The sequence below is a fragment of the Dermacentor albipictus genome, chromosome 2, assembly GCF_038994185.2.
Source record: "Dermacentor albipictus isolate Rhodes 1998 colony chromosome 2, USDA_Dalb.pri_finalv2, whole genome shotgun sequence".
NCBI lineage: Eukaryota > Metazoa > Arthropoda > Arachnida > Ixodida > Ixodidae > Dermacentor > Dermacentor albipictus.
Window position 1 is genome coordinate 18238903 of NC_091822.1, and position 15030 is coordinate 18253932.

A 15030-nucleotide genomic window follows, 5' to 3' on the forward strand; every position below is an offset into this window, starting at 1 on the left:
AATCCCACATGAACTAGAAGGAACAAATGGACGACACAAGGGCAAACTCTCAATTGTTTCTTTACTGAAGGGCATATGCGGCAACACTGAAGCCACTCCAGACATATGTGCTGGCAACGCGTTTTCGCTCGATGAGGTGACTTTGACTCACTTGTTATGACGTCGTCTGGCACAGTAAACGTTTAGCACGACGCAAAAAGGCCAACACGTACTGTACCATCTAATCACCCAAAACGTACGCCCGGTCTTTGTTCTTGCTTTTATCGCCCTTCGCTTAACAGCTCAATAACCAGAAACACTGTATGCTATAGTGAAGTACTCTGTGTATAACCAGAAACGTTCGTGTTAAGTAAGAAAAGGGAAATGTCGTTAATCGAATACACGCAATAAAAAATCATTTGGTTGCGACCATTGACCATGCCCCACATTTAGCGCAGCTAACACAGGGATGGATGCTTAATGTGACCAATGAACGCGCGGGTAGAAAGAAAAAGCTGACGTAAGGCAAATGTCTCGCACAAGCTCAAAGGCGGCGGCAGTTCATTTCAAGCACCAGGTGGCCGGGGCGGGTGAATAGCCGGCGCTGCGTTCTGGGCCCGGCAGGTGTACGTCAGTTGGCGCCCACCGAGGAAGTGTCGTCACGGTCCCTCTTCTTGACCGACGCCACAAGGGGGTCTCGGATAGAGCTGCCGCCGGCCTGTCGATGTGGAAGCGCAGTTAGCAGCCAGTGGCAACGCCGTTGCGCTACCAAACGCGAGCTCTCTACTGAACTCGCAGTGACTGTGCTTGCTTTCGTACGAAGGCTCAAGGCGCACAGGAAAACAAAAAAATCACTCGGGCGCATGTTGCTGGTTCATGTGCACAGAAAACGAATGTAAACGAACAACATGCGCTCGAGTGATCTTGACTTACTTTACCTCGGGAGCTTTTATAAATACCCTACTACTTTTACTACTGTCACTGGACTACACAAGTTGAAAAGTTCAAATATTGCTGTATGCGAATTATCTATGGATGTTAACTATACACGGAGAAAGGATCAGCAGTCTCGAAATAGGATGAGCAGTCGACCAACGCATTCTGCAATGGTTGTCTCTGACCTCGTAACTTTCTTTTGTTGAAACAAGTTCAAGTTTTCCAGCATGTGTTTATTCACTCTGCTCTTTTGATGCGCCTAATATTTCGCAGACATTTTCACATATGTCTAAATTGTTAGGATGTCAGATATAAATTTTTTACATTGTTCAAGGAGAGTTTCTAAATTAATTTATTACACAACTTCAATTTTCTGTGCTTCTTTTAGATGCACTGACTTTCTTCTTGAATAATGGAACTGTGGCTGTGATCAATGCTTGAAAAATGTTCATTAAGGAGGCGGCTTAACTTTTGAGTAGCTTTCTTTTAGAAACCTATTATTAGGTATGTGCAAAATTTGTGAAGCAATATCTATGCTTACATACTGTGTACTGGTTTCGGTCACGATAACTTTAATCCTCCCTGTTCTTTCCTGAAGGCCATAAAGTGCGGGCGTGGACTATATAGTAAGAAAAGGGCGGTACATGCGAGCGAAGAAATATTTTCGGCATCTACAGCACCGATATTAATAACGTTTGTTGTCCTTAATGAATAAAACATAGCAACTATAGGAAATAGACGTTTAAGAAAGGCCATATCTTTTTGAACTTCTTGAAAATAGCACAATCCCTAAAAAACTAAACTACCAAGTGTACAACACTATAACTAGGCAGTTAAAATATCGCCATTTCGTAAACGACACCGTGCACATACCATGCGCATAGCTGCGGCGCATAGCATGCGGAAAAAACCTTACAATGCTCACCATTCTGTATTACACCACTAATTTGGGACCCTTACGTTTTCAAGGCTAATGTCCACTCATGCATCACATTTGTTTGCTTCAGCCACTGTAACAGATTTAATTTACAATGCTACGATATCTTTTTTGTACTTAGTTTTGGATCGGTGAAGTTTGTGCTTTTGTTCATTGCACATTCCTGGCAATTTTTGTAAGAAATAATCATCATCATCATCATCATCATCAGCCTATTTTAAACGCATGTCTTCACTGCGCACTCATCATTTTCAAGCAGCCAAGAACACGGTCCGCGTGGCAACACTGGCACCTAATCTACCGAAAGGCGCTGCTGGAAGAGGCTACGCAGCCGTCATCTTACCCTGCTGGCTCCCTCTGATCTCAGAGGCCCCGAGGTCATCATGTCTGGCGAGCCGTCGTCATCGGCGGACACGTCCTGCGCCGTGGCACCGTCACCACCGCTGACTGAGCCGGTGCCCATGGGTGGCGTGGCCGAGCCGAAGCGGTCGTCCCGCAGGGCCTGTTGAACAACACACAAAAGGTGGGTCATCTGGGGCAGACGAAAAACTTTCTTGCCTCATTTTCCTAACGTTGACAGCTGCCATGCCATCAAATAGTCTACTTCTGCTCAAGATTCAACGGATTGATCTGTCGATGAACCAACTACAAATTTAACAATTCAAACAAGTTATAATACACAAGCTCTATTGGCTATCGCCTCCCTGGACATTGTTGTTTTCAACGAGATGACATACAGCTGAGCGTCCTAGTCCAAGCGCAAAGTCCAATTCCAAGTTATGTTGTTGGTGTTCCGTATCGGGGAGGCCACAGCCTTCCACTCGGGCTGCCGATGCTATATAATAAAATAAATAAACAAGCACTCCCACTGGCAGGTAAATTTCGGAGGAACCGCTGAGTGAAATGCCAGAATAACTAGGAACTACATTTGGGAAACTTGTGGGTATATTCATCATTTCGGAAACTTTATCAAAGAAAGCGACAGATCTTTGCTGCATCTATTTGCGTCGGAACATTATACAGAACTTCCCGCACAAAAGACTTCCCTAACAAACTTCCCTTCCCTAACATCCTTATATGACAGTCGGTAAACATACCAAAATGATAAAAACACACTTTTGCCTTTTTGTCAAGCTGAGCAAGTTGGTTTGGGCTAGCCGCACCTTCTTCTAGAAAATTGTACACTTACAGCTAATGACAAACGCGCACGGCGGCTAAGGATTCTAATTTCTTGGCGCAGGAATTTGGGATGAATGGGAGTAGGGGCGCAGTGTAAATACAGTCACGTGCAGTTCAAATGGAACGTATTTAGTTTATAGCCTTTTAATTTCAATGAAAGGTATATGTCCTTTGTGCCACTTCAGTTCAGTAGGAGCCCAAGTTGACTCGTTTTTTCCTTCGCGTGCCCTCCACGCTTTGCAATTTTGCCTCTGATCCCAATTTTATTTATTGCGATAGAGTGCCATTATACGGACACTACACACGATTTGAAGCTGTTGTGACGACATAGATACATATTGGAGGGATTCAATCACGCTAACGCCAGCAGAGAAGCACGTGTCTGCGTCTCGCACGCATATTTTAAAAGGCAGAAAATTGAACTTCCTAGGAATTTCCTGAATGCAAGCCAACGCGGAGGGTGCATTTTCTCAACGCCTATGGTTTCTCGTCGGTCGCACCTCGTGCACCGTCGTCCAGGGGCGAGGCCTGCAACTCTACTGGCAACGCCTCCATTGTCAGACATTTCGTAGCTGGCACGGCGCTGTTGCGCCTTTCCACGGCTTGAAATGCTACGTGGTGCCATGCTGCCGCATCCGTGTACAATTTCAGCCCTGTGCGAGGAGTCCAAGCCCTACACAGAAGCTTGCTATCGCTGTGAATGCTCAAGCCTTCACACGAAACTGCCAGTTTTAAATGCGCAAGCATTTCTATGCCTGCCCAACGAGGAAACCCGTCCATCCATCCGTCCCTCCGCAACGTAAGGCGATCGCTTTCAAGATAGGCCCGCTGCAGCGAGTGAATTGACCGCCGTGCTGCCTCTCGCTTCGACGCCAGCTGAGTGACGAGAGCACAGCGCACACGAAGCTATCAGCATTCGGAACACTCTGCCCCCGTCGAAGATAGCTTTCCAGATGACGCCCGCGCGGCCGCGCCGTACTGAGCCGCCGCCGTTTTGAGAGTGATCACAGTTGGTGATGGTTTGCATCCCGAGGAGGCAGCGTCACGACCCGCCACGAGGTCTAACAGCCGTGGCAGTGTTCAATTACGTCCCCTACTACAGCAAGCGTCAGCCAGTGCTCCTCTTTCACAAAGCACTGGCATTATCCAAACACACGATCAAATGAGATGAGTGAACAAAGCCCCTACTCGCCTCTTTGTCGTCTCAGTTAACATTTGGGTGCTGCAATCGCGCTTCTAGGTTTCGCGAATCTTTCGCGCTGCTTCCTCGCAATTAAATCGAGCACAGCAGCACACGACGAGAAAGCAGCAGGGGATTACTAGTAAATGATTAAGCATCATTTATACAACTTGCACAGGAGACGCCGCGTGTAATTTGTTCGTTATAGGGAATACACAAGAAAAGTTTGCGCCCTTTGGCGCTTATCTTGCTTTCGAACAGTAATCATAATCAATCTTTCACGCTTTTTTTTTCTGGACAGCTGCAAGACGAGTACTTCCACGTCGCGAACGGCATGCGTGTTTTAAGTGTGTCATATATCATTCTTAACAAATACGCCCCAACTGATCTAAGCACTGTTGTTAGAGTGCATTTTGTGCACTTGTGCATAGCTCACGATCGCGAAAACAAGCTCAGCCAGGTTTCGTCCGAACATTCGCCGGTCGCGCATCACAGCCCGCATTGGGGAGGTTAGATACTATATCTCACCATGTCTCACCCCGTCTCAATAATTAAGATCAACAGCTGTCCAGGCAGTCTCACCCGTGACTCAGAATTTTATATAATCTAGCACAGGAGCGGTGAAAGTCGAACGTCAACTCACCTTCTTTCTAGACAAGGCGCTTTTCACGCAGCAGTAAAACACAGACAGCCACGTGATGATGAGGTTGATTACGCCGAATGAGATTAGCAGGAGAGAGCTCTGCGGCATGACTGAAAGAACAAAGAGTAGGGGGGGGGGTGTACACGTATATTTATGTAATTCTTTGATGCTGTTTTTGGTTACATTGAGCCAAGCATTTATTTAGGGCTATGTGTTGAAAGTATATATAATACTGCGAGAACTGCACCTACTTTTGGGGACAGCGGTACGACTATGAGATTTTCTATCGCTAGATGATGCCACTACAAATTGTAACAAGTCAATGGCTTTTTCAGTTTTACACTGGAAGACTTCAAACAGCGTCATAATACACTTGGCGTAAAGCACTGAAACTTAAGCAGTCATTCGGGCATTGCGCAGATTTTGTACAAGATAGTATGTTTCAAAATGCTGACACTGCTGGTATTATATTCCATTCGCAACCATTGTGAGGAAGTAGAGATGTATTGTGCTTCATCTCCGCACTGAAGGTGACAATGTGATTATGTATTGACGTAGCCTTTCATAGGATCACGCTTAATTATCCTGATCTATTCGAACGCCCTCGAGACGAAGTAACTGTTACGAAAACGTTATTCGTACTCAGTGCAGAGTGCATGAGTGAATGGCGTGCTATATGTCGCACCGGGGAGTCAGCTCGCTCAAACAAGTTTTACAAATGAAACCCCAAACAATGACAAGGGTTGAAACGAATATGGCAAGTGACCTCCAAAAACTGTCAGCCTCGGATCTTTATAAAATAACTTGTTCGATCGATGCACCCCGCCACTGAGCGGGCCAAAACTTGGGAAGAACCGACGAGCGACAGCACACAGAGAAGGTATAAAGGCCATGAACGGGGATAAGGTGCCTCAGAAAGGCTGGCCAGTCTTTCTGAGGCACTGTCGACAGCCTTTGTACCTCGAAGTGATATTCCGCCCCTTCCTTGATTTTAGAAACGCACAGACAAGTCACGCGCAATGCAATGACACCGTCAATAGATAAGAAGATGGCCCTTTGGATTACACAGTTTAACAGGAGTGTCGGATTTCATGAATGCTTCCTTTATATGGTGGTTCAACATCTATTTTAGACTCATTTTCGGGTTTTAATTGCATGTTGATTATGTTGTATACATCCCGGTAGAGTCGGTCGTGGTTGGCGCTCTTAACTCGTATCCGTCCTTCCTTTCCTATAAAAAATGACGTACAGCGCGAAGGACAAGGACTGCGAGAGACGACATACACTGCGCTGTGTATGTCCTCTCTCGCAGTCCTTGTCCTTCGCGCTGCACGTCATTTTTTACCATGAATTACCAACTATCCCAAGCTACCACCCTAGTTCCTATGCTATTTTCGTGCGCTACACAAGCTCCACCATTATGTATACATTCGGCCGGCCGACCCCAGAGAGCCGCCAACAATTCAATGCACTCTTCTTTAAATGCATTACTGCATTGCAACAATGCACTGCAAGAATTGAGCTATGCAAGCATTGCCTAAAAACCGGAATATAAGTTGAAACGCGGGCACCGCCAAAATAAGCTAAGTCAGCGGCGTTGGTTATCTTCAGTGAAAATGGAACCGGGCGATCTACACTCACAGCATGTCGATGTGCCCAGCTTGTATTCGTCGCTGTTGTCGCCGCAGTTGTTGATGTTATCGCACCGGTAGCCCTCGTAGATGCACTTATTTTCAGCGACGCACAGGAACTGGTTCGGGGAGCACCGTCCATTGACAGCTGGGGCGTGCAGCACGGAACTCACGCTGCAGTGCTCGTGGCGCGCGATTCTTTTGTGTGTGTGCTACGAGGCAGGTTATTTTGGAAACACCGAAAAATGCTTGCATTTTTTTAATACGCGTAACTGAAGGTCATCTTTTAAGCCTGATTTTCAAATGCAAAACACGACTGTCGAATTCTTTTTTTTCTATAGTCCAAGAATTTGGACATCTCCAGAATTAAATTATGGGGATGTACGTGCCAAAACCACTTTGTGATTATGAGGCACGCCGTTGTGGAGGACTCCGGAAATGTAGACCACCTGGGTTTCCTTAACGTGTACCTAAATCTAAGCATACGTGTGCTTTCGCATTTCGCCCCCAACGAAATGCAGCCGCCCTGGCTGCATTTCGTGCTCGTGCACGACCTCGTGCTCAGCAGCCCAATACCATAGCCACTGAGCAACCACGGCGGCTGCCTTTGTTCATCTCTGTAGCTATGTGCTAAGACTATCTCATCTGTATCCTGTTGGTATAGCAGGTTTTCCTCGACCATTATTAAATTTCTATCAGGTAGCAATCGGAGCAGTATGTCATTGCCATCTAACAGCTTTTTTGTAACTTTTGTATATGGATTCCAAGACGCGGGGGGGGGGGGCGGCGTAACAACTGACAAACTCGTCATACTAGTTTTTGATAAAATCTACTGCGCCGTCCTTGCATGTTCTGCTCATCTTATGATTACACTGCCCTTATGCCAACGCTTCTGGATACCACAGAGCCGTTGTAAAAGCAGCAAGAAGCAAAAGCGGTAAATGCTTGAAGTCATTGAGATATATGAAAAGGCAAGTACATGTGTCAGCGCTGTTTCGGTAGCGTATCGGTTACACTTGCTTAGCCAATACGAGGCGCAGACACTGTGCATTGCTTTCGAAGTTTTGGCATGCGCACTGCGATAGAATATCTAGCGGCACGCGCAAAACTCAAAGTTTGTTGATTGTTCATTGGCATCCTTGTTTGTCTCCCTTTGCCTCTTCTCTCAGTTCAACTGCTCGAACTCGACTTAGCTATGAACCAACCAGGTCATTTCAATGTAGTTGGGACGGTTTCGCATATGCCAAACGAAAATAGAAAAGCAGCAAAATGAGCATACCTTTATAGTGAGTGGAGTAGTTTTTCTTTTCTTTTTTTGCTGCTGTGAACAAGGTGTTTTGTTTTCTTTTGCCCCACATACGCGATTCGGGACGAGAATGCTTCATCGCCGTAGAAAGTTATCCTAAAGTATAGATTAACCCCGACTGCTTTCGCGACGACCCGCCGTGGTTGCTCAGTGGCTATGGTGTTGGGCTGCTGAGCACGAGGTTGCGAGATTGAATCCCGGCCACGGCGGCCGCATTTCGATGGGGGCGAAAACACCTGTGTACTTAGATTTAGGTGCACGTTAAAGAAACCCAGGCTGTCGAAATTTCCGGAGTCCCCCACTACGGCGTGCCTCATAATCAGAAAGTGGTTTTGGCATGTAAAACCCCATAATTTATTTATTTTTTTGCTTTCGCGAAGCTGTCTCTTATCCTCCTTTTATACTGAAATTCGTAAAGGAAGTTCCGCAGCGATTTTAGTGCCGTGAAGACTGACGTCCCATGGAGACTTTGCTATCAAATGCAATTCCAATGGAACGCGTGTCGAAGCCTCGACTTCCCATTGAAACGTAAAGATCACTGTTTATAAATTAAGAGTGGTCTGGAACATATCTCATACAAAGGGAAGACATCTTTTACGCATGTTCCTTTCTGTTTTGGTGTAACTAATCTTTGTAATTATTGTTTTTCACATCTATGATATGTCAATATTATAATAATGATAGTCACCTCAATTATTGCTCGGACAGAGCTAGGTTTTATGCAATTCAGCTCAATGTCTGTCGCATGAAGAATAAGGGAGATTGCCTGAATTAGTTTTTTCAATCATTAAAAGTATACTTTGATAGTATTCTATTTACAGAGACTTGGTTGAATACTAATGATGATCACGTTCCCCTCCCTGATTAAAATTATAATGGTCTGGTTAGGCGGAGTGGCAGAGGCGGTGATGTTGCAGTATATGTTAAAGTTCCTACACACTTAGTGTAATAGAAGATTTGTCAATCGTAACTCCAAATGTTGAATGTATGGTCGTAGCCATACCCCATACTATGTTTGCAACAGTATACAGACGACCTGCTGCCAACAGATTACAGATTTTCCACTTCTTAGCAAGTCTAATAGAATTCCTAACGTAGTAGTCGTAGTAGTATTTTATTTCGGCCATAACATACAATATGCCCCCGAGTAGAGGCAAAAGGAGGCAGAGAAATCACGCCTCCTGACCAGGCCTTATCCCCGGATGACAAGTTGTGGCATTGATGGCGAACAGGCAAATCACATAATTCCCAGGAGTGCTGCTCACTAAAATTAATGCAACAAAAAGACAACAAAATGTACACTAAGAAAAATCACAACGAACTCCACAAAATATTTAGCAGTAAACAAAAAACACAAAACGCTGCGGCGAAAGAAACATTAGTAAATCAGTAAAGACAAAACAAATCAATTGATGCCAATTGATATGTTTCAAAATTATACAGAAGGAAAAAGCATCTGAACTTTTTTCTTAAACATCGATAAACTAGTATTTTCTACAGCTATTTCCATAATCGATGGGTGCGTTTTACATAGGGTTGCGATTTGGTGATGTAAACGTTGCTTTCCATATTTAGTTATAGATCTAGTGGTGGACAAAGCGACAACACCTAAATCATAATGTAGTGTAGACTGGAGACGGAATGTTACAAAATAGACGTTTCTCTTTAATGGCGGGACAGAAGAAGAGCGTAAAGCTTACGCGCTTCATCGTCTTTCATGTCACCGACCTCTGCGCGCACCGTCCCGCGGTGCGGGAGCCCCACAGCATTGTGTCAATTGCCCCCATGCGAAAAGCGACCGTCTCGGCCGCGCCACACAGTTCTTTCAGAAACAAATGAAATGGAGCTCCTCAGGTGCATCTCGGCGTTCAAGTACGCGCATAGTACGGTTTCATGCGCGCTACATGAACAACTTCAGCGCGAGGCCAACGACGGAGCGAACCGGGGTCAGAACTGTAGGGGACGACCTCGTAGGCCACGTCACTGAAGCGGCGTGTAACCTTGTAGAGACCAAAATACCGGCGTATCAAATTTTCCGAGAGTCCACGGCGACGGACGGGCGTCCAGACCTACACGCAGGCGCCGGTATTGTAATGGACGTCGCGTCGACCCTGGTTGTATCGAAGGGTGTCGGTGTGCTAGGTATACTTTGTGGCGCAAAACACATTTTCTTTAAAGCGACAGAAGAAAGGAAGACAGTGAACTGTCTTCACTGTCTTCCTTTCTTCTGTCCCTTTTAAAAAAAATGTATTTTGCGCCAAAAAGTATACCTAGGAAATCTAAGCACCAACTTGCCCAAGAAGAAGTCCTTTTGGTGTCGGTATGCTGTTGGCTTCGGATACGATGCCGAGCAAGCTGGCGTGCTTCTTCGGCTCTTTGTACAAACCCTTCAGCGTGTTCGCTGGTCAGCCAGAGGTAGCATGGCGTCAAGTGTTGACGTGACGTGGCGCCCGTATGCAAGTTCGAACGCCGTAAACTGTGTAGTCTCCTGTACAGCAGTGTTATACGCGAAAGTCTCACAGGGTAAAATCTGGTCCCACGTCTTGTGCTCTACGTCGACATACATGGAGAGCATATCAGCCAGCGTTCTGTTCATACGTTCCGTTATACGATTAGTTTGAGGGTGATATGCTGAACTCTTACGGTGAGGGCTATGCGTCAGCTGGAGAACGTCCTGCATAAGTTCCGCTGTAAATGCTGTACCGTGGTCGGTGATGACAACAGAGGGTGCACCATGTCCTAGTGCGATGTGGCGTACCAAAAACTTGGCAACTTCATACGAATTTGCTTGAGGGATACCTTCGGTTTCGGCGTACCGGGGTAAGTAGTCGGTAGCGACGACTATCCCTCTGTTGCGCGAAGACCTCAAAGGGAATGGCCCAAGTAAATGTATTCCTATTTGTTGGAACGGTGCTTGAGGAGGATCTACAGGATGGAGAAAGCCGGCCGGTTTGATTGGTGGTTTCTTGCGGCGCTGACAATCGCGGCAGGTCTTCACGTACCGGTGTACAGAAAAATAAAGCTGGGGCCAGTAATACTTCTGTCGTATCCTTGCTAATGTCTTAGCGAATCCCAGGTGTCCCGTGCATGGCTCATCATGGCAGGCTTGCAAAATGTCTTGGCGCAGCGCCGACGGCACGACAAGGAGGTACGTATTGGGACCGCTTGCGCAGTTTTTCCTGTAAAGGACGTTGTTGTGCAAGTAGTATGGCGATAAGCCGCGCACGAGCAAGCGGAGTAAAACAACTTCAACTTCTTGAAAATGCTCGATCAGCGGCAGCAGCTCAGGGTCAGCGCACAGGTGCTCAGCCATCCTTATGGTGTCAATAACGTCGACAAAGGGCAAGTCATGATCAGGGTCCGATTACGTCGTAGGGAATGGTTCGCGTGACAAACAGTCAGTGTCAGTGTGTTTCCTTCCAGATCGGTAGACAACTGTAATGTCGCGCTCTTGTAGGCGCAGGCTCCAACATGCTAGTCTGCCTGAAGGATCCTTGAGGTTGGCAATCCAGCACAGCGCGTGGTGGCCACTGACTGCCTTAAAGGGTCTACCGTACAGGTAGGGTCGGCATTTACCGATTGCGCACACAACCACTAAGCATTCTTTTTCAGTGGTTGAGTAGTATGTCTCATCCTTGGTGAGACTGCGGCTTGCATAAGCAATGGGGCGTTCCGCACCGGCTTGCCACTGCACAAGAACTGCGCCTATGCCAGAATTCCTGGCGTCAGCATGAATTTCAGTGTCGGCGTCTTCGTCGAATTGAGCAAGTATTGGGGCCTCTTGCAAACGCTTTCGCAATTCATTAAACGACAGCTGCTGCTCATACGCCCAAATGAAAGGCACATCGTCGCGTGTAAGCCGTGTCAGAGGCTCAGCCATTCTCGAGAATCCCTCGTCGAAGCGCCTATAATATGAGTACAAACCAAGGAAGCGTTGGACAGCCTTCTTGTTTGTGGGTGGTGAAAACTCGGCGATGGCAGTTAATTTATCGGGGTCTGGTCGGACGCCTTGAGGACCAACGACGTCGCCAAGAAATTTGAGCTCTTGGAACCTGAAGTAGCATTTTCAGGCTTGATGGTGAAGCCGGCAGTATGGATCGCAGCGAAGACACTCTCGAGTCGTGCGAGATGTTTCTCAAACGTGCTAGAGAACACGACGACGTCGTCCAAGTATACGAGACAGCTTTGCCATTTGAGTTCAGCAAGCACGGTATCCATCATCCGCTGAAAGGTGGCAGGTGCGGAACAGAGACCGAAGGCGAGAACTTTGAACTCACAAGCCCTTCAGGTGTCACAAACGCTGTTTTTTCACGACTCTTTTCATCAACTTCGATTTAAGATCCAACAAAGAAAAAAACTTGGCATGTTGTAGACGATCCAGTGCGTCGTCGATGCGAGGCAATGGATAAACATCGCGCTTGCTGACACGGTTCAACTTTCGGTAATCTACACAGAAGCGTAGTGTGTTGTCTTTCTTTCTGACTAACACTACGGGGAGGCCCACGGGCTGGTGGATGGCTGAATCACGTCATCTTGGAGCATATTTTTCACCTGATGCTTGATAGCTTCCCTTTCCACTGGAGACACTCTGTAGGGATGCTGACAAACAGGACGTGCGGATTCGTCCGTAATGACGCGCGGCTTTGTGATGGACGTGCATCGCACTTTGGATGGCGTTGAAAAACAGTCCGCAAATTCAGTCACGAGACTCCATAGACGATGTTTCTGGGTCTGGCAGAGCGACTGGCAGACTCTGGCAAGACGACTGAACATTTGTTTCGCACCTGAGGAAGCCCTCTGGCTATACAAATGTGGCGCTCAAGAAGCAGGGGCATCTTCACCTTCACCTCAGCATCTTCACCTTCGGCGTCGTTCTCCATGTCCCATCCGACTAGGGTAAGCACGCTGCTCTTGGTTGGCAACGTGACGTGATTTCAGCTACGCGAAGCGCGACGTTATGATCGTTGTCATTACTGTTCGCTATGGCTTGCGTAGTAGCGAAGCTGACTCTAGACTCTTGCAGGTCGATGATCGCACCGTTCACCTGAACGAAATCCATGCCGAGTATAAGGTACTTTGAACATTCAGGAAGAATGACGGAGACGCCGATGTACGTGAAGCCCTGAATGTTGACTCGTGCTGTGCACCGGCCCATTGTAGTTATGAGGTGCTCTCCTGATATACGAATTTGAGTTCCGGTCCATTGCGTCGAAACTTTGTTCAGTGTGCGCGCCAGATTCTGGCTCATAGCAGACGTGCCCGCACCCATGTCGATTAGCGCCGTGACTTCGTGGTCATCTATGGTAACTGGTACGTCGCAAGATACTGACACCGAATCACACTGCTTTCTTGGCGTCTCGATTACGTCATATCGCGGTCGTCGTAGTGGAGGATCTTCAGCGTTCGCAACCTGAGTGACCTCACCTCCGCAGGTCGCTGGACTCAGTTTTCCCGGGAGGTAGGGCTGAGTGAGCGACGCCTCGTTGCTCTCGGCCTGAAGAGGGGGCTCGAAGACCTGTTTCGTGTGGGCGACGGTGACCGGGTTTCACGGAATCGTGCGGCAAACGAGGTCCTGGCGTCCGCGAGGTATGCTTCAATCTCCAGGGAGCGTTCACCATTGCGCGGGCATGGCGCATTCACTGAAAATCCACTGAGCCCAGCTCGGCGGTAAGGACACGCCCTGCAGAGGTGATCGGCTTCACCACAAGGAAAACACAAGGGCCTCCAGTCTGCGGTGCACCATACGTCGCTCTTGCGGGTTAGTCGTGTTTCAGCCATGAATGTGGTGCGGCGAGGCCTGAAGTCACCAGTTGCTTGTTCAACGGCGCGCACACCATGAAAGTTCGGGAGGTCGCTCACATCGCAAAAAACCGGGGACAACGAACTTCGCGCTGCTTCCGCATACGACATGAGAGGTTGTGGCTGCCGTACCTCGTGCTGGGGTGTCTCACTTCGCTCTGAGACTTGGACTGCCTGCCTGATTTCCTCCCGGACGACCTCAGCCAGGGCAAGTCGCTGTACCGATGCTGGAGCCACCTGAAGCTTTTGGAGCTCTTCTTGAACAACAAGCCTAATGAGCTCCCGCAAGGCGCCGGTATTCTCCAAGGACATAGCGAGAGGATCACGCGTTAGGGCTGACAGGTCATGGTTGTACTGCCGTGTTCGCTGCTGCAGTGCCTTTTCCATTGATGTGGTTTCTACGAGAAACTCTGCGACGGTCTTTGGTGGGTTGCGTATTAGTCCACCGAATAACTCTTGCTTGACACCGCACATCAAGTTCCTGAGCTTCTTTTCTTCCGGCAAGGATGGATCGGCGCGTCGGAAACGTCGGCACGTATCCTCGACAAACATTGCGACGCTTTCGTTCGGCTGCTGTATTCTCGAATGAATTGCAGATTCAGCTCGCTCCTTGCGATCGAGGCAGGCGTAAGTGCCGATTAGCTGCCGTCGGAATTCGTCCCATGTCGATAGGGCCGCCTCACGGTTCTCTATCCTGTCGGCTAAAGTTTCATTTGTAGTGGAGTTGAACATGGCGAGCGTCTGAACGTCAACAGCCTGGTTTGTTGATTTGTTAACCATGAAATGACGTACGTCGTCGAAGGCCGTGTTGTTTTGGGGCAGCTTAGAGCGAATCGATTTCATTTCGTGTAGTATGGTTTCCTGGGAACAACGTATCGCTTATAGCATAGGCATGATATTTCAAGACGTTTGTGACGAAGCAGAGCGTGGTGTAGGCCCGGGGTTTTCTTCCACATCAGCAGAGAACAATACTAGTTTTAATGTGACCGAGTAACAGCAATGTGCAATATCAACAAGACAGCTTGGGCACGACAGCACTAGCAAGGCAGCATAAGGGGAACGTTTCGCAAATCAACAGGAACAATTTTTTTTTACCTGCTCAAAGAACAAGCACTGTAAATTGCGGTTGGCCATGGCTGGCGCGCTGCCGAGCTCACTGAAGAGCGTGTTGATAGCGCAGAGCATTTTATCGAGGCGATGTGGCGTAGAGCTGTATTGGTGGCACGTGACCGATGAATAGACGCGGCGGGGAAAGGTTGAAGGGAAGGGTTGAAGGGTTGATCCTCCACGGCGGGGAAGGGCTGGGCAGTAGCCAGGGGTGTGGGTTAGACGATCCGTAGAAGCCGAAACGTCCTGTGTCCGGGGGACATGGGCGACGGAGGTGAGTCGTATCGGAACGAACGGCTTCATATCAGCCGCATCGAACAGCTCGCTGTGAAG

The 15030-nt window shown here is 47.8% G+C and overlaps 1 protein-coding gene across 2 annotated transcripts in view; it reads right to left on the reverse strand.

Annotated features, from left to right (window-relative positions):
* Nucleotides 1-221: 221 nt before the first annotated feature.
* The window catches only part of LOC135918435 (uncharacterized), a 72950-nt gene continuing 58141 nt past the window's right edge, over nucleotides 222-15030 (reverse strand). The window contains exons 4-7 of one of the 2 annotated variants that reach the window (XM_065452077.2): nucleotides 6496-6633; nucleotides 4855-4964; nucleotides 2196-2354; nucleotides 222-697 (exon numbers count right to left, since the gene is read on the reverse strand). In XM_065452077.2, the coding sequence (XP_065308149.2) occupies nucleotides 611-697; nucleotides 2196-2354; nucleotides 4855-4964; nucleotides 6496-6633 (494 nt within the window). In that variant the 3' untranslated portion in view covers nucleotides 222-610. The remainder of the gene's footprint in view (nucleotides 698-2195; nucleotides 2355-4854; nucleotides 4965-6495; nucleotides 6634-15030) is intronic. The other variant, XM_065452078.2, reaches the window with a different exon arrangement.